The sequence below is a fragment of the Talpa occidentalis genome, unplaced genomic scaffold, assembly GCF_014898055.3.
Source record: "Talpa occidentalis isolate TD23 unplaced genomic scaffold, MPIMG_talOcc4v2.1, whole genome shotgun sequence".
Classification (NCBI taxonomy): domain Eukaryota; kingdom Metazoa; phylum Chordata; class Mammalia; order Eulipotyphla; family Talpidae; genus Talpa; species Talpa occidentalis.
In genome coordinates, this window is record NW_026555331.1 from 127429266 (window position 1) to 127448495 (window position 19230).

Here is a 19230-nt window from a genome sequence, read left to right on the forward strand (position 1 = left end):
AAAGTTAAAGTCAAGCATTCATTTTCAATGGGACTTGAGAAAGGCATGCAATTAGAGGATTTGGAAATAGTTGTATATAGCTAATGAAAATTAATCATTTACTACCACATGAAAGTCAGTTTAAATGTTTCAGTCTTATTTTATCTTTCCATGATGCATATTACGTGGAAGTATGTGCTGATATATGGAAGTTTTCCTCATTGGAATTTATCCTTTTCAGGTAAATAAATGCATTACTTTTCCCCCTGAAGATCAATGTTACATATTCTATGAAAGAAGTATCTATGAAAAATGTATCATCCACATGGGCTCACTTGATACGGCTCTTTCATATTCCTGATGAAGTCAAAAGTGTAACTTCCTCTCTGAGAACTGGCTTTGCATGGAATCAAAGGAAATTCTCTGTCATAGAATAAAGCACAGCATTTTCCATATAACAGTCATTCAATGAATAGTTGAAACAATCAGTTAAATTTATACAAGAATCTTTGCATTACCCCATGCAACTAAAATGATTAATTCCATTATTTTAAGCTCTTCTCCATGGATAATAACAGAAACCAAAGCTGCCACTATATTGGTTATTCCTTTCTTCCTTAGTAGATTTCCATATGTACCTATTTATTTACTTGAATTTTTGAGTCTAACAACCTGAAAGTTAATCTTGTGATATCACCATTGTTTAGTTGTGCCTTCTCTAAATGCACCTTGAGATATATAATGTATAATATATATTATATTATATAATATATTATATATAATTCATTGTCACATAATGATAAAAAACTAAACATTTGCTTGAAGACAAAAAATACTACTAAGTAGAATGGTTTATTTGGAATCTTTATTGTTATCACTTATTACTTTATACATTATTGGTACAAATTCAATCTGCAGCAATGCTTTTGTTTGAAATTCTCAACTATGAATAATAGTTGACATTGAAATTGTTCTACTGTGATATACAGTTAATTTTACAAAAGAAAAACATTGCAGATAGACTACACATAACATTTTGTAGAATTGAATGATCATCCCCCAATTACTTCAGTCTTTGTCAAATTCGGTTTATGAATGTTCCTTAACTTTGCAGGCATAAAGGAAGGAAAACGTGCATGTGTGTATAGATTGTTATTCAAGGAATATGTCTCTTCAATTTAATTTTATGCATTTCAGTATACATGGTATTGTTCTTAAAATATGAAATAGAACTCAAAAGATTTGATGTATCAAAATGTGCTCATAAATGACACAGTGCAAATTTCATGGTCAACATTAAAAGACCAAAAGAGTCCTCTGCTATCATCCTTATTTTATATATTTTTAAAAAACTGTAGGGGGAAAATACTCTCGGGGGAAAAAAATGAAGCTTTACTGCAAGAGAAATGAATGCAAGAAATGGCACTTTAAGTAGTGAAGAGACGTGAAGCATTGCAACTTCATAGCCTACTAAGGAGCAACAGCTGTACCTAATTTCAACTTGACGTGCTTCAGATCTCATATTCATATAGGTATTTAATGATCCAAACATAATGGTCCTATATAGAATAATTACTTATATGAAGGAACAAACTTCATATGCATTCCTTTTTAAATGATCCTTCAAGAGAAAAACTGCACTGGCTCTTTGAACAATGAATAGTCTCTTTCACCAATCCAAATGTTTGGGGCTAAATAGCATATCTTTTAAGAGAGAATAATAATAGTGCTGAAGTTACTTCTTTTTGACAGACTCTTTTTGTCTTCCACCTTCCCAGGATAGCCAGTACAATGACAAAAGGTAGAATGCTAAACCAATCATCAAGTCATAGTAATAGATGGTTACAAGAAATATCAGAAACAAAAGGAAATAAGATAATTTAGAGTGGATGTATTTTGAAAGCAGAGACTCACTACTTTCAGCTTGACTTTCCTGGGCAGAGAAACTAGCAGAAGGCAAACTCTCAGATTCCTTGTCACCTGAAGAGCACATTGATTGTCCAGAGGTTATTAATCCTTCATTTTCATGCCCTGCCTCTTCCATGTTCTCAAATGCTTCATTGACTAAAATCATTGGCCCTAGAGATTTTTCCACACTGAATTCTTTGTGGAATTTCTGGCCTATAGATCTGGCTCTTCTACTACCTGATGTCATGATTCCTGAACTTTTGGAAACTTCCTGTGGCTTAGGTCCAGGATGATGATGCTTCTCAATATCCTGCATTTCATTTGTTGGATCACAATTATGTTCTGATTTACTAGAAATAGATTGGAGAGTCATGGTTGTAATTGTATTTTCTACAGCAATCGCCTGTTCATAAGTTGGCATTGAAGTTTTATCATGGTGATTGGAAACGTGAGAGTCATTTGGAGAAGCCCCATTACTATCTGAGATAAAAGCAGAATGAATAATGGTATCTGTATCCATTTTCTTTGATAATTCTTGGGCTTGCCCATGATTTCTATGTTCTGGAAACATTTTTTTGTCTGTTGGTAACATTCCAAAATGTAAATCCTTTTTTGAGGCTGTTTTTTGATTGTCTATAATGACCTGTAAGGATTCTTCTGCAGATGTTGTATTTCCAGTGCCACGTTTCTTCCTGTCATGTGTCTTCCCAGGACTGTACATAGATATGGCTTCTTCCTTTTCCATTTCATCTACATGTATATTACAAATACCTAAACGTGATTCCTTTTCAAAATCATTGTCATAGATTACACCCACTGTATCTCGTTGACAAAGGGTATAATGTGAATCATCATTTCTCCCTTCATGTGGATCAAACGCTGTTTCCTTTACCTTGATGGGCCTGTCATTTCGTGCTGTCTCTTGAGGTAGCTTAGCAATTATTGCTTTTTCTCTAGCAGACATGCTTTCTAGAGTACTTTCTGATGTTGTCTTAATTATATAAGCCGTACCTGCTTCTGCTTTCTCGGTAATACCATGATCAGCTAGAGAAGACAGTTCACAGCTCACTGTTTCTTGGCAGGTAAACAACTCCTCTGCAGGAGTAGCTTTCAAATTCTCTGTGTTATCTTTTTCCCATGTCTTCTTACAATCTGCTTGTTCATAGATCTGTTCTGTTACATTTGTTTTACTCTCCCTTATTTTTCCCTGACTTTCCAGAACATTCCAAATTTGTTCATGCTGTGTACTCTTATTCTGATCTTCAGGATTGTTCCAATCTGATTTTTCTTTTTCGACTTGAAAGATATAGTCATTCCTCAAAGTATTTCCATTTCTTGGTGAACAAACTTGACCAGGCGTCTCTCCTAAAGTGGTGTCTTCACTGGTCAAAAGATCATGCTTTGGGGTTGTTAACAAAACTTTGTCCCCAGTTAGACTTATCCTTTGTGAAGGAAAGGTCTCTGCTGTGATTGCCTTGGTGGGAATTGTGGTATCTCTACTTGGTGGAGCCATTAGGTCTCTGTTTCTGGTTCCAGTCCCTTGCACACTTACTTCATAGTGACCCGTCTCTCTTTCTTGGGCTTGAAAAATTGATCGAAAATTTTTCTTTTGTTTTTCATTAACACCTAAATGTATTCTTTGCTCCTCCTCATCCTTACCATTGCTGTACTCTTTCTTGACAGATCCCTTTTCTATTGATTCTTTTGAATGGATATCTCTTCTTAAACATTCCCAATCTTTTATTTCCATTTCATTAGCTCCTCCTTCATGTTCTTGAAGGTTGTCTGCCATTGGTTGGGCTGAGGAGGGACAAGATATTTGCACTCTGCCTCTCCCTTGGGCTGGATTAGCATTATCATCCAGTACTTCTTTGGTACCACCATATAATTGCACTAATTCATCACTGTTAGTATTGCTCAGTGATGGCTTGATTTCTACTGTATCTGAAGTAATTTCCTCGGAAGGTTGATGACTATATTCATTTACTGAGGAATATTTTTCATTGTAGTAAAAATTTTCCTTTAAGGAGCTTTCTGCTGATGAACTTGGAGACAAAGGCCTTTTAGACAAGTCAGTGCATACTTCACCATGGACTTGCTTCTTCTTTAGTCCCTCAGCTTTATTTGAAAAATTGAGTGGATCTATTGAAAATGCATTAATTTCATCTCCGGAAACTGAACTTCTAGTTCTTATTAAGCGTTGATTTATCTTAAGAAATAAAAACAACAGGAAAATAGTTACCATATTATTTTAAATACACAAAGCGAATCTGATAAGTTTGAATAACTTGGCTAGTAATTATCTGCTTGATTTCTTAGACACATTTCATTTGTGGATTATGCACAAATTCCGGAAGCCAGATGTTTTGGGGGAGATCTTTGTAGGCTATGACTAGGGAATGAGATTAATACGAAAAAGGCCAAAATTAATCATTCTCCTTCCCAGCTTCCAAATATCACATTGTATTATTCAACTATTCTTGCTTGTCATTGCACTTTCTCCTCACTTGGGATATACACATTGATAGCTCCATGCTAATCAATTAGAGAGCAGCTTCCTGGTGCCCCTTGCTGCATTTACACTTGCTATAGGTGCCCCTATTACAGTTTCTCTTATTAATATGTTTTCTGCAAAGCCTCTGCAAACTATTAATAGCAAAACGTCACTCAAAGAAAAGTGAGGGAGTTAATGTCTCTGCAAATTCTGTTTTAATGACCCTCTGCCAACTGGTACTCAAATGTATTTGAGCTCTTCAGTGATGCCAACTGTCAGGATTTAACAGTGAGATGCCTGTGTGTTTTTTTTTCCTCCTCATAACTGACATTTGCATGATCTCAATAATTATATGCAAATCTTACGTTTTCCCCTTCTTCTCACATAAGGCTCATGTTACTTGTCAACTGCACAGCTGTCTTGTAAGCCAATGCCTGTGGGTTCCACAGATTTGGTTGTATTTCCATCTATTATAGAGCTTCATTGTTTTATGCATTAACGTCAGCACAGAGCAAATTAGCATCTAAATTACAGCTCCCTGTTCATTTATTGGACTTACAATCTCAGTAACTTCTAAACAAACTTTATATTTGAGCCTGCTCATTGTAATGAGATGTGTTGGTGGAGTATGTGATTTTCAGGGCCCTTTCATTATATTCAGTGGTTTGAAAAAAATGGCGATGTTAACTTTCAGCTGGTGAGAATTCTCACAATGGGTGACAACTTTGTAGTTTCTTAAAGTTAGAGCAAAGTAAATTGCATACTTTAGTGATGCAGCTTCCATATCACTAAAGCAAAGGTGGATTGTGTGGGGAAAGAGATGAGCTCTATTTCTTTTCTTTTTCAGCACTGACACTTGAGGAGGCAAATGTCATTTTAATCTTAGATGATTATGAATCCATGTATCCTAATGATATGTGCTCCAACCAAATACAGTAAAGGATAAATTGCATTTTGTGACTCATTTACTCCTATTTCTTCCTTTGTGATAAAAATGCTATCTAAACCACCCCAAAAAGATTTCCAAATAGATTGAATGTTCACCAAGTGTGAAATTCACAGTAACAAATTTAATACTACATTGTACAGTACTGAATTTGTTTCCTGCTTAAAAATTATGGCACAGGTTATTTTCTCCTCATTTGGTAATTTAGTATTCTCTAATGATATAGAACTTTGAGATTCTTACAAAGATGGAAGTAAAAATAAATGCTGCTTAATGCAAGATGAGACTTGTAGAGCTGGACTGAACCCTAACAATCATCTAGTGCAGCCCTCTCATTTTACAGACAAGTTTATGCTAAGTGTACACTTGTCACAAAGATTAGAAATGCACATCAGGATAGTGCTACCTCTTTTGTAATTCCTACAAACTGTTACTCAGAACTGCTGGTAAAGAGATATGAAACAAACGTCATTAATTTACCACGGCAGAGACTAGAAGCAATACACTGAAATCAGAGTGTCTTGTTGATCAAGCTAGAGATTCAAGGACAGAATAGGTTGTGCTTTAACATTTGCAAATTATATTTGTTGAAGCTATTGAAAGGCAAGCATTGCAGCATCTTCGAAGCATAAATGGATTCATCTTTAATACCGTGGCAACCAGAGCACTTACCATCAACTCTAATTCTTTTTCATTATTTTCATCATGTTCACTGTTTGCATCTTTTACATTTTGATTACTGGTTTCCAAGTCCTCATTGTCTTCATAGGAACAAACAATGGTTGGGATATGGGTATCTAAAAAGTTAATATAATTGTACCTATGTGAGACTGTTATAATTGTAGGTTTTAACAAAAAAGATGAATTTTGTGTAAAAATGAAATAAGAAATAATACCTGTAATCTTTGCATTCTCAAAATTATTGTCATCTGTTGTTACTGATCTTTCTTCTTTACTGTTAAATTTAAACAAAATGTTATTCACTTTCTGATACTAATCTTCTAAGTATTTTTAGAAAAAGGGGAAATTCAAACCAATAACCAACCAAATTGATATTCCATAACCTTTCCTATTTTCTTTATTTTGCATAGTTTTAAATAAAATCGATCTCTCCAGATGATGCAATAGTAAATATTAGTTGAACAATATTTTAAAAATAATCACGATTTCATGTTTCTAAGTAAGACTATACTGCATATATTAAAACTTATATAACCAAAGTAAAAATATATAGAATTGTAGGCTATTCCATTGTTTATGAATTTAATCTTTACAAATGAGACCATTTTTCTTTTGGTTTAAATGATAAAGTTCTATGAACTGAATCTTCATTTAAAATAGCAGAAATTGATTTCTAACATACCACTTACTAATTTTTTTGTGTTCCATTTTACTCAAAATTCTTTCAGTTGAACTAATAGAACATTAACTCTCCACAGGAAAGGAGGGGGTAAAACAAATTTAGCAACTAGATTAATACTCATTTAAAAGTTTTTATGTGTCTATTGTCACAGGCCAATTTTATAAATAAGACTTCAAGCATGGTCTTTCTTTTAAGTGATTTGGGTTATACTCCTTTTTCTATCATATTTTGCCTGCTGATTGAAAAAGATAAATACTATTTTCTTTCAAATGTAATTTCTTTATAGGCGTTTTGTGGAACTATTATAATTTAAATTTTTCCATGACACTGAGTTGGAAAAATGCTAGTGAAAAAGCCCACATTGTGTGTAGCTAACTCTCAAGTCAGTCTATAAGATTGATTGGTCAGTTTTTCACATTTTCTTATACTGTCTCAATGGAATTTTCTCTAGTGACTTTTCTCAATGCTTTTGCTATAATAAAAAGAAATCTAGAGGGCTGGCAATGGCTAATAAGTTTGGATAAATAGAGTCTAGCCTTCATTGCATGGGCAATTTTGATCTAAGCCTTATAATAACAAATCATGAAAAATGCAAATTCTCCTATTCCAACTAATGAAAGAAAGTAAATGTTTTGTATATATTTACAGTGCTTGATTTTAATTTTACCAAAAATTTGTACTTTCCATTTGATCCATAAGGGAAAATAATGTTTCTACATATGTAATTTCTGTAGGAAAATATATAGTATTTACATCATTAATATTGACTTAATCTATAAATTGATATTTAATGAGGCCAGTAAATATAAAAATTTATTTTTGTCAATTCCAGCTGCAAGTTGGCACATCTTTCCTTCTCATTGTACATTATGCCTATGTGTTCAATAATATATAAACTGTTAAACAGCATTTAACTATTCCCACTTCATTTTTATTCTTTTTTCACTTATAACAATAACATCAAATTTGTGGAGGTAAAATAATAGCCCTTTAAAATCTTTTGGTTTTGCACAATCAAAGTGAAATCAATAATTTTCTAATTCAAGTCGCTAATATACTTCATTGTTTAAAATGATTGCATCAAAGGAAAGGAATCTGCTTTTAAATTATTTGGGGTAGGGCCTCCCCGGTGGCGCAGCAGTTGAGCGCTGGGTTGCGAAGCTGCGCGTGGCCTCTGCGGCGCCGGTTCGATCCCCGGCTGCTCCCCGGCCACCAGAGGAGGGTCCCACATGGCGCGCAGACCTCTCCTGCCGCCCGCTGCTCCCCTCAGGAGTGTACTTCGGTCCTTCTGCCTGCTCTGCTCCCCGCTCTGGCTCTGGTGAATTCTCTCGCCCTCCCGCGCTTCTGACTGTACCCAGTGCATGTATAAACAAAACAAACAAACAAACCAGCAAACAAATAAATAAAGCATGCCTCTATAAAAAATAAAAAAAAAAAAAATAAAAATAAAAAAAAAAAATAAATTATTTGGGGTATATCATTTATATCTCAGTATATATCAGTCCTATAACTAATTTTGTATAAATATGCCATGCTGTGTATTATTATATTGGTGTCTTACAAAAACATGTAACTATAAGAAATATGGTGGGAAAATCTTAGATTCAGAGATAAATATAAAAAGAAACTGAAGTAGATGAAATTTAAATATTATATCAATTATATTTGAAAAAGCTAACAGAAGATGTGTAAGACATTTATAGGGAAAAGAATAAATTTATAGCAGATATATTAAAGATCTAAAAATTGAGAAATACACCGTGTTAATAGATAGGAGAGAGATACTATAGGGATGTCAAGTCTCTCCAAAATTGATCTATAGATTCAATACAATTCTAATCAAAATTCCCAAATATGATTCTAAGGAGAATAAAGAACTGAGGCTATTTTTAAGAAATAGCAGGGAGGAGGGCAATTTTTTACCTGATTTCAAGAATTTTTATGAAGATTAATTATTAAGGTTGTTATATTGGTACAGAGACAAGACACCATGACTAGTGAAACAGGATTAAGGGCTTAGTAACAGATCCACACATATCTATTGATAGAACTTTGGTATACAAAAAATATAACATTTCAAAACGGGAAAAATGAAGGTAAGAAAAATGGCTGTCCTTTCAGGAAAAAAATGAAATTGGTGAACTGTATACTTGAAAGTCAACCCTAGAGGGATTAAGATATTAAGTATCAAAAACCTTGAAATTCTTAGCAGAAAATATATGTGAGTATCTTTTTGATGTAAGCATAGGAAATATTTTCTCGAATAGAAAAAAAATCAGTGGCTATTAAAAAAAATTATCAGTTGAACTCGTAAGATGTAAAACTTTTCTTCATTGAAAATATCTTTATAGGGCCTCCCTGGTGGCTCAGCTGTTGAACTCTAGGCTGCAAAGCTGCCCACAGCCTCTGAAGCGCTGGTTCCATCCCCGGCCACTGGTGAGGGTCCCACATGGTGCCACAGACCTCTCCTGCCAAGCCCACTGCTCCCCTCAGTAGTGTATTTCATTAGTCTGCCTGTTCTGATCCCCGCTCTGGCTTGTGTGAATTCTCTCACCCTCCCACGCCTCTGACTGTACCCAGTGCTTGTATAAATAAATAAATAAATCTAAGAAAGAAAGAAAGAAGGAGAGAGAGAGAGAGAGAGAGAGAGAGAGAGAGAGAAAAGAAAGAAGGAAGGAAGGAAGGAAGGAAGGAAGGAAGGAAGGAAGGAAGGAAGGAAGGAAGGAAGGAAGGAAGGAAGGAAGGAAGGAAGGAAGGAAGGAAGGAAGGAAGGGACTTTTAAAAAAGAGAAAATAACTTTATAATAATAAAGTAGATATTACAAATTGGGAGAAGATGCTTACATTACACAAAATCAACACAAATAAGAATCAAGAATATATATATATATATATATATATATATATAGAATTCTTAGAAATCAATAGGAAAGCACAAACTTCAATAAATTGCAATAAAGGAGCTGTTTCACATAACAAAAGTACCTATAAAGGTATGGCCAGCATTATTAGGGAACAGAGAATGCATGCCAATATCATAAAAAGATACTATTTTATAATTATTTATTGATGAACAATTTCTATCAATTGCATGAACTTGCACCAACCAAAATGCCATCAATACAGAATAGATGTGAAGCTGTGGTGTCAAAGGAATATTATATGTCACATTTAATAAACCACTGAGACATGTAATAATAAATCATAGCAACATAATATTAAGTGGATAGTCCCAAAATATTACATCAGAGAATGTTCCTCTTTATTGAACTAAAAACTAATTAAAATTTTAATATGTATATACATGTTATATACATTTCAGGAAACTCATGGATAATAAAAATTAGATAAAAAAGAAAACCTAAATTTTAATATTATGATCACAACAGATAGGGAAAAGTGGTTTTTGTAAAGTGGTTACAAATCTGTTTTAGGTGGTAGTTGCACAGGTGCTATTACATTATTTTAAATATATTAATAGTTGAATTCTAGTTTTAGAGAGTTTAATTCAAATGGGTTGCTCTCTGAGCTTGATTAGAGGATGTCTACAAGTAAAATCCCACTCTAAAATTCAAATTATCTATCATATGACTAAAACATTAAAAGTGTTTAATTAAAATGACTTAAGCAAATTTGAGGGAAAAGATAAAGAACTTGGTAGTTAATAATGAGAAGGATCATAACTATATATATATAATTGAGATTTTTTTTTTTAAGCAGAGGAGTTTCTTACTTGTCTGTTGTCCCGGTGGCTAATATAGCGCCTGACACATAATAATGGCATAATAAATTCTACTGAATAAATTCACAGAATCCTTTCTACTCTTCCATCTCTCTACTTCTTATCAACATTATTATGGCATTGTTTTCTTCTTTCTTCATGAAATTTTAATTTCAGACAAAATTCTAATAAAAGTATACATTTTTATATGTCTAATAATGCTTAATGTATCACCCCTATCAAAGTTCAGGGCAGTACTTTTAATTATGAGTTCAAATAATTAAACAAAAAAATTTAAAAGCTTATAATATAAATTTAGGGATAAAAAAATGAAAAAGATACATATTTTGTAGAGAAAAGTTTATTTTTTTTAATTTTTTTAAAGATTTATTTATTTATACAAGCACTGGGTACAGTTAGAAGCGCGGGAGGGTGAGAGAATTCACCAGAGCCAGAGCAGGGAGCAGAACAGGCAGAAGGACCGAAGTACACTGCTGAGGGGAGCAGCGGGTGGCAGGAGAGGTTCCAGTGTACCTTAAATCACATATTATAGTCACTTGAATTATTTATTCATGAGGGGTCATTTATTCTTTTGAAGGATATTTTAAGGAATCACTATATTTCATAAATTATAATAAGCACTGGGAAATAAAAAATCTAACCTATAGCCTCATACTTCAAGGAATTTATGAAGTAATGATGGAAATAGATACATTAAGTAATAAATATAACACAAATATGAAATCACAGATACTCTCCTAGAGAAAAATGAGAGGATAGAAATGAAGAAGGCACTTTATTGGGGAATCAGGGAATTGTTCACAAAGGACATTACGTTATGAGTTAGAATTTAGAAGAGAATGGTAAGGTCATTCCAGGCAGAGGGAACAATAAGTGTCAAAGCTTTAAGCGGTCAGCGAGCACAACAGAAGAACAACACCCAGGAATAAGGAAATGTTCAAAGAACATGGATTATCTTTGCATAAAGAATGACAAAAAACAGAGCTGACATTAGTTTAAACTGGGTCTTAGCATGACAGGCAGTTAGGTTGAAGTCTTTATGTGCTTCTTAACCAGTGTGTTGGGTGGGAGTTTAAATGAAGGACATGGTTAATTTACATTTTGGCATCAATCTCTGGAAGAACATTTAGAGGCCTCCTTTAGGAGAGCCTGGATAAGATGAGTCACTGTGGAGCAGAAGACTAGTCATGAGGCTCCTGCAATAATTCAGGTGCAAAGTGATGGCAATGAGGAAAGAGAAGATAAAACAAATGTTAATTACACCTTTTTGTGTAGCAGCAACATCGTTTGTTGATCAATTCCCTGTACATAGACTTTTTTGAATGCCTTTCTCTGCCTGATCTCTGTTGCATCTGTGAGATTTAGAAACCTTGTATTTGTTTCTTTCAAGACCTAAGCAAGGGAAAGGTAAGAATTGTGGTTAGCTTTGTCTCCTGCAATGCAGGTGTTGAGTAGTCTTCAGATTGAATAAACGTGATGTCTTATGGGCTGGGTGATCTGCTACTCAGATGCCCCTGTAAACACTTTTTTTCAGTCTTCTTCCCTAGTCTCTGCTACATGTGCCTGGACAGTGATCCAGCAAGTCATGCTTATGTCTATGAGGGGAAAATGTGCTTTTCCATTCTCATTCTGTTCACCTTGCATTCATAACATTCTCGATAGTTCTTACCTAAACTGTGAATAGTAGTCAAGCTACCTAGAGGGATTTCTAAGAAACAAGAAACCAAATTCTAGTACTTTAAGTGTCCTTAAGTGTCTAGTTGTTCATGAACTCTAATACCCTGCCTCTCCCTTCTTCCATGAATACTATAGCTCTTGAATGTAACCCAGTTGCCAGAATTTGATGTCAGAAACACAATCAAGAAACACAATTTATTTCTGTAAATTCTACATTAGTAGACCTGCATGCATGCTGAGTTAAAAAGGGGGTGTGTGTGAAAAAGCAGGGAGGAGAACAATGACACTGGGGATTTCATTAAATGATTTTTTTGTAAGGCCAGATTTGCAAACCCCTGATGTAGATGAAAATGATGTATCTCAGTGCATTAAGCCTGTTGCTTTTAATTATGCAGACTAACCCTTCCCGTAATGACAGTGGGGAGAGTCATTTCGCCACCTTAGTTGCACCTTCTCTTCCCAATCCAGTTGCCCTGCTTCTCACTAGTTTTATATGAGTTTGTATAATATTTTGCTATTATTTAGATAATACTAATGGCTTGAGAGAAATAAAGAATGATGCAGAGGTTTCTAGTTTGAGATTTTTAAAGGATGGACCACCATAACTTGAGTTGGAGAGTTGGGGATGAGAAGCAAATGTTAAGGAAGGAGAGGAGGGAGAGTTCCATTGAAGGAAGTGTGTTAGACTTGGAAGATCTTTCAGATACAGACTTTTGACTAAATGGAAAATGAAAATTACTGCTTGCTAAATGAAAAAATGCCCAGATGATACACTTTTTCTTTTATCTCTCATAGTATCATTACACAACAACTTGTACCATCTTTATAATTTGAGGTAAATTTACCTACACTTCAAGGAATTTTAAAACAACATTGAAATTTTATGTGATGACCTCCAGTTGATATTGAATAAATATGTCTAAATATATAAAGATAATAGTTTCCAGCAAATGGTGATCTGATGAAATGTAATAATATTTTAAACATATAGAAATCCAATTCATTCATTCATTCATTCAATCAATCATCATTTAACAAATACTTATTAAGCTAAATAATAACCAAACTAGAATTAGATTCAAATTTCTTGAACGCTTGTCAGTGTTCTTTCTATACAGGGTCAATCTACTTAATAGTTATGCGACCATAGATGAGGTACTTAACTTCTCAGGCCTCCATTGTGGAGCAGAAGTCAAAGTCTCAGTACTGTCAAGCTATCTTCAGCCACTCTGGCATGAGTTTGATCTCCTGTCAGGGAGTTAACCCCACATTGCACAGCAGACATCTCCTGTCTTATCCGCTGCTCCCCTCAGCAGTGTATTTCAGTAGATCTGCCTGTTCTGCTCCCCACTCTGTCTTGGGTGAATCCTCTCACTACCCCCCACCTCTGGCCTACACTCCAGTTATTGTATGCACAAATAAATAAAAAAACAAATCTTTAAGAAAAGATACTTCTCTTTTCCTCATTTTTTGTCCAAAATATTGGCTATACCTCATAGAAAATTTATTTCCTATAGTTCTCAATAAGTGAGGTATTGAATAAACTTACTGTTTTATTACTATTATTATCATTATTACTAATGACATGTGGTAAATACAATAGTGATCATTAGTTTTACACTAGAACACTACCCAGTTCCCATGCTTCTCTTTTTGCTTGGAATTATACATATATGTGTATATATATATATATATATATATATATATATATATATATATATATATTTTTAGAGCGCAAACGCAGTCCCCCACTACCACAAATTATACGGTCGAGTTTCCCACATTTGGGGAAATCACAGGGGTCAGCACATCCAGAGTGCAATGGACAAGCCTAGCCTTGGGAAAACTACCTTCGTGATCATGGTATCTCCCCTGCCAGCTAAGTATTGGAATTATATTTTTTACTGTTTAGTCCTTTCTCTTATATCTTAATTCAAAAACTAAGATTAAAATTTATCATCCACATGAAGCACACTTGTTTATTTTTTATTTTTATTTTTTTAAAGATTATTTATTTATACAAGAACTGGGGTACAGGCCAGATGCGTGGGAGGGTAAGAAGATTCACCAGAGACAGAGCGGGGAACAGAACAGGCAGACTGACGAAATGCACTGCTGAGGGAAGCAGTGGGCATGACAGGAGAGGTCTACTGCGCCATGTGGGACCCTCGCCAGCTGGCCAGGATTGAGCCCTCGCTGCAGAGGCTGTGGACAGCTTCACAGTGCCGCCCTCAACCATCTGCGCCACCAGGGGAGGCCCTGTTTATTTTTTTAATATACCCTATTATCAGAGACTCACCCTCCACTGAAAAATCACTAGCTCTTCAGAGAAATTAAACTTTTATTTGAAAGTGTCCTCTTCAAATACAGTGTGCACAGGAGTGTTAATTCACACTTTTTATTATTACCTCATTGATTTATTCACTGTCAGGATTTAGGTACTTTGTTAATATTATTGCAATATCTGGGCACGTGGCACTCTGGTTTTGGGTTATGGTTAATTTTAACACTGTCAAAAAGTAGTAGTTTTACTATAAGTAATAATATAGCTTTCCTTAAGTTCCTGAAATGCCACCATGCTAAAAACCCGTACATTTCTTAAAATATGAATGAAACCTCTCAGATACTTGTTCTCCACAGTGTAAGTCTGATGTGATGGAATTACCTAACCAGTTAGGATAAATGTCAAGATTAAGTTGTAGGCAGCAAAAGTGTAACTCTGTTTTAAGAGGAGTCAAAAATTTGACCTAGAAAGATCATTTCCAAAATGAGTCATAAATGTTGTATTTGTATCTTCTTAACACTCTACTTGAAAGTGCTCAATTGCCTAAAAAGAGCCAAGTCTGGAATTCTTGGACATCACCTCTCACTTTAAACATAAAGATTAAACTTATCAAGGAATTTGGGACTGTTCTCTTTGTCCAAACTTGTGGTCTCCCTTTGATTTCTTCCACCCGCCTTCCCCAAAGAGAAAAAGTTGTATAAAAGAATAGAGAACTTTTAAATTAGAAATAATTAGCACCTCACTGAAACTATTTATTTTTAAGAAACAAATTGAATCCTTGAAACAACCCATTGAGGAATTTTCTGTTTTCTGTTTTATTTTTTAAGATTTATTCATTTATGCATACATGAACTGGGGTACAGGCAGAGGTGCAGGGGTGAGAGGATTCACCAGAGACAGAGTAGGGAGCAGAACAGGCAGCTCTACTGAAATACACTGCTGAGGGGAACAGCTGGTGATAGAGGAGATGCCTGCTGTGCTATACTTGGATTAGCTCCCTAATGGGGGATTGAACACTGGCCTTAGCTTTGATAGTGCAGAGACTTAGCCCCTGTGACACGAGGGACGCACTAAAGGAAATTGTATAAAAGCATGGCGCAGAAGTAATTTGGATGAAAAGCATTAAATTCACCTCCGAGATGATAATGTCAGAAAGGGAAACAAAATGAAGACAGTTCTGTATTATTAACAGGAATTGAAAAGACTAGAAATAATATCAAAGAAAAAAAACATCTAATTTGTAAATGGTTTTATGTTGTTCTTGATACTGAATCTGGAGATTAATAACTAACATGCTAAGGAACATGGCCTTCATGGGCATCGCATTCCTTATCTTCAAAGTGAATGCTCTGCATTAGATTAGAGATGCAAAAACAATTGTGTTATGCTGGCTCCTTTCTCTAGCACCCTTGGCAATCACTGACAACAAGTCAAGGGATGTCCTTGCTGAGACCAGATTTAGACCTATGACCTTTCTCTACACAGTCAGATAGTAACACATTTATTGCTCATATCGGAACCAATTTGTTCTTCTCAATTTTGATGAAAGTAACATTATTTTAAAATTTACTTATGCATACAAGAGCTGGGGTGCAGGCCAGATATGTAGGGGTGGAGGGCAAGAGTATTCACTAGAGACAGAGCGAGGAACAGATTAGGCAGATTGACTGAAATGCACTGCTGAGGAGAGCAGCGGGTGAGACAGGACAAGTGTGTTGCACCATGTGGGTCACCTCCCTGGTGGGGGATTGAATTCCTGCTGCAGTGGATGCCAATAGCTTGATAGCTCTATGTCTTTAACTCCTGTACCACGAGGGAGGCTGAAAATAACATTTGTTATATTAAATAATATCCACTTTGAGTTCTATATGTAACTAATGTGAGATATATATATTATATATATATATTATATATATATAAAAATTTGGAAAGGTTTAATTTGGAAAGTTCTTTTTTCCAAAAGAAATATAAATGCGAGTAAAATTATTAGGGTGACCACACCTGAGGGAAGAAATGATATGTTGTCCAAAATTAAATTTAAAATAATGAAAGTAAAATCTACATAGATTTAAAAAAAAGAATTAACTATTAACCTAAAATTTCAGTACAAAGATAAATTCTCAGTTAAATCTTATGGTCAGCATTGTCAATTCAAACTGAAATCCTACCTGCACAATTTGTCTTACATTATTTGTAGTATGAATTATGGAATGATTTATTTCCACATAATTTAAAGGTAAACTTTAAAAATTGTGGAACACTACCAATATCTATAACTGATCAGGACAAATAAATACATTAGATAATACATATTATACAAGTTAATTTATTGCTTTTAAAATGTAATCATAAACCATGGCAAGCCACAACCCCCCTGAGTAAACTCTAGTGAACTGCTCAAGCGTTCAAGTAACTAAGAACATGCCACGACGTTAGTGCCCAGATGGCTTTATTGAGTCATTTTCCTGTTTTCCATAAAGCTGAATTACTACATTCCTAAAAATCTTCTCAATTTCTATTTCTAAATTAGAACATTGCCCATTGCCTTGATGCTTTATCTTGAAAATGTTTTGAAAATGATGGTACCATTCCTTTTTGATATGGAAAATTTCAGTAACAGAGAAAGAAGAAACTGAAAACCATAATCTTTTTGAAGAATTCTTTGGTAAGTTTCTTTCCCAAAGTTTCTTCATTTCCTAATTTTCTTTGTTTCCTGCCAAGGATTGCCCATTTAAATTTACGTTGTCATGTCAGAGTTGTGGATGCTATTTGTTCTTGCTCACTCCACAGGAGTGAGAGAGACTATTTAGTTTTAATTCTGTGATTGAATCTGAGCACCATGTGCAATTTTTGGAGATGTGGATTGTCTAAGGAGACACTGAAATATGAGAATCTAGTGCATAATGAGTAGAATCTTGGAGGTCCATGTGTGTAACAAAAGGTTGTAGTTTGCTTTGGGAGAGATGTGTAATTACAAGCAGAATGCATGAATTTTAAGTGGAAGAAGACTATTAGGTATAAACCTGGCCCAAAAGGACTCCACAACCTGCCAATTATATTCTATTGAGAGAGAAATGAAAGTGGTTTTAGTGATGGATACTAGAAAAACTAAAGAATATACATCAGAGAAATAACAGAAAAAATACTAAATTTATTGCCTAATGTGCTTATTTTATGTGAGTTAGTGAAGGAAGTTATTGTCATTCAGGAAGCAGGTAGGTGACAAGAAACTAGTGATTGTCCAGCTGAGAATGTGACATTTCCATTCTCCACAATTCCCCTGCAAAGTGATTACTAACAGCTTTCTACTTACTGTCTCAATATTTCAAAAATTATCAACATTTTTTCATGACTACTTTTTTCCTTAAGGTGGTAAATTTTAAACATTTTCTTCATAATAATATTGATTTATTTGTTGTTGTTTAAAATTCATTATCACATCATGGCTACTGAGCCAGATTATTGCAGTTAAAAAAAAAATCCTGTTTAATATTTTCTCTGTGGGAGCTTCATGGAAACAGTCCCTGGGATATTTGGTTTGTTATACTGAGTTTTAACATTTAATCTTACAGCATTTGTGATACATATTTTGAAAACTGTTTTAAAAGATAATTTAAAATATAAGTTAATATCCAAAGTGTATGCTGTATGTCTGGGAAGGTAAGAAGAAGGAGAACAAACAAAGAGGCCTAAGACTTTCAGATTCTGAAATAAATTGTTCAGAAGTGACCCTGTTAGGGTTTGTTTACCAGAGGATACAAGTAGAAGAGTAGTCAGAACACCAGACTGCAGCCTTAGCCCCTCCTTTGTTCTTCAGCATAGCAGGCCCTACCTGTGGTTGTTCATTTGGTTATTTTTTATGAGGAACAAAGTATTACACTTCAACTTTTTTTCAGTTTCACTCCCATTCCTTAACAAAGAATTTTGAGCACATATCAGTACTACTTCTTTTGTTTGGAGAGTAAAACACATGCAATAGTGTGTAATTCAACAACAAAAAAATGAAAGAACAATCTTTTTCAGTATTTCTTCTGGGGGGGGTTCATAGGTTTTATGCTTCTAAAAAATCAACAGATATCTTAAATATAATAATTTGGAAAACAAAAGTCAAAGCATGCCAAAGCAAGTTTGAAATGCTAAAATGCTCAATACTTTCCTGTGACTAGTTTTAATTATTAAATTTAAAAGTCATGTGGTAATTTCTTTAGATCCTAGAACCAATTCTTTATAATAATGCAATCAATATGTCTAGTATTTCCTCTATATTTTAAAATTTTTATATTGTCAGCTACTGCCTTTTTAATTTTAACAAGTGTTTGGTAACCTCTATGATATGAAATCTTTTGGAATTCATTTCCATTTTCAAGCAATTCAGTTTCACAAACATATTTTCAAACTAGCTATTCTACTTATGCTAATCACAGCATAAATTGATATATCAGAGAAAAGAGAAATATGGTAAATTGGGTAGGATGGTTTGTATTAAAATCCAAATAAGAACCCCATTATCAGACTGGATTTGTATTTAACTGCATTTAAAAAGTTTTCTAGGCAGATTCAGTAAGATTTAAAGCATTATTTCTAAATTTAATGCTTTTGTGAACTTACGTCACACATTAAAATCATCTTAATGCACCTTTTTTGTCAATTCTTCACAATAGTGTTACAAAAGGAAGGGAAGAGAAGATACATTTAAAAAGCAAATGAAAAAGAACTCAATGGAAGCCTATTAGGCTACCTGTTGATGAGCATGTAAGAGAGTCATTAATATGCGGATCATTGACATGATAGGCCATAATGACTTCTCCAGGGACGTTTCAGTCTATTGTGTCAGAGAC

The 19230-nt window shown here is 34.3% G+C and overlaps 2 protein-coding genes and 1 non-coding gene across 3 annotated transcripts in view; 1 reads left to right on the forward strand and 2 right to left on the reverse strand.

Annotated features, from left to right (window-relative positions):
- FOXP2 (forkhead box P2) overlaps positions 1 to 19230 on the forward strand; it is a 1127785-nt gene that overhangs the window by 529104 nt on the left and 579451 nt on the right. The gene's annotated exons all lie outside the window — the stretch shown is intronic.
- The window catches only part of PPP1R3A (protein phosphatase 1 regulatory subunit 3A), a 34897-nt gene continuing 17381 nt past the window's right edge, over positions 1715 to 19230 (reverse strand). Inside the window, exons 2-4 of the mRNA XM_037518889.1 lie at positions 6224 to 6282; positions 6000 to 6124; positions 1715 to 4096 (exon numbers count right to left, since the gene is read on the reverse strand). Coding sequence (XP_037374786.1) covers positions 1715 to 4096; positions 6000 to 6124; positions 6224 to 6282 — 2566 coding nt within the window. The remainder of the gene's footprint in view (positions 4097 to 5999; positions 6125 to 6223; positions 6283 to 19230) is intronic.
- LOC119252016 (U1 spliceosomal RNA) lies at positions 13837 to 13995 on the reverse strand. The gene has a single exon (XR_005126691.2). It is a non-coding gene; the product is annotated as a U1 spliceosomal RNA (small nuclear RNA).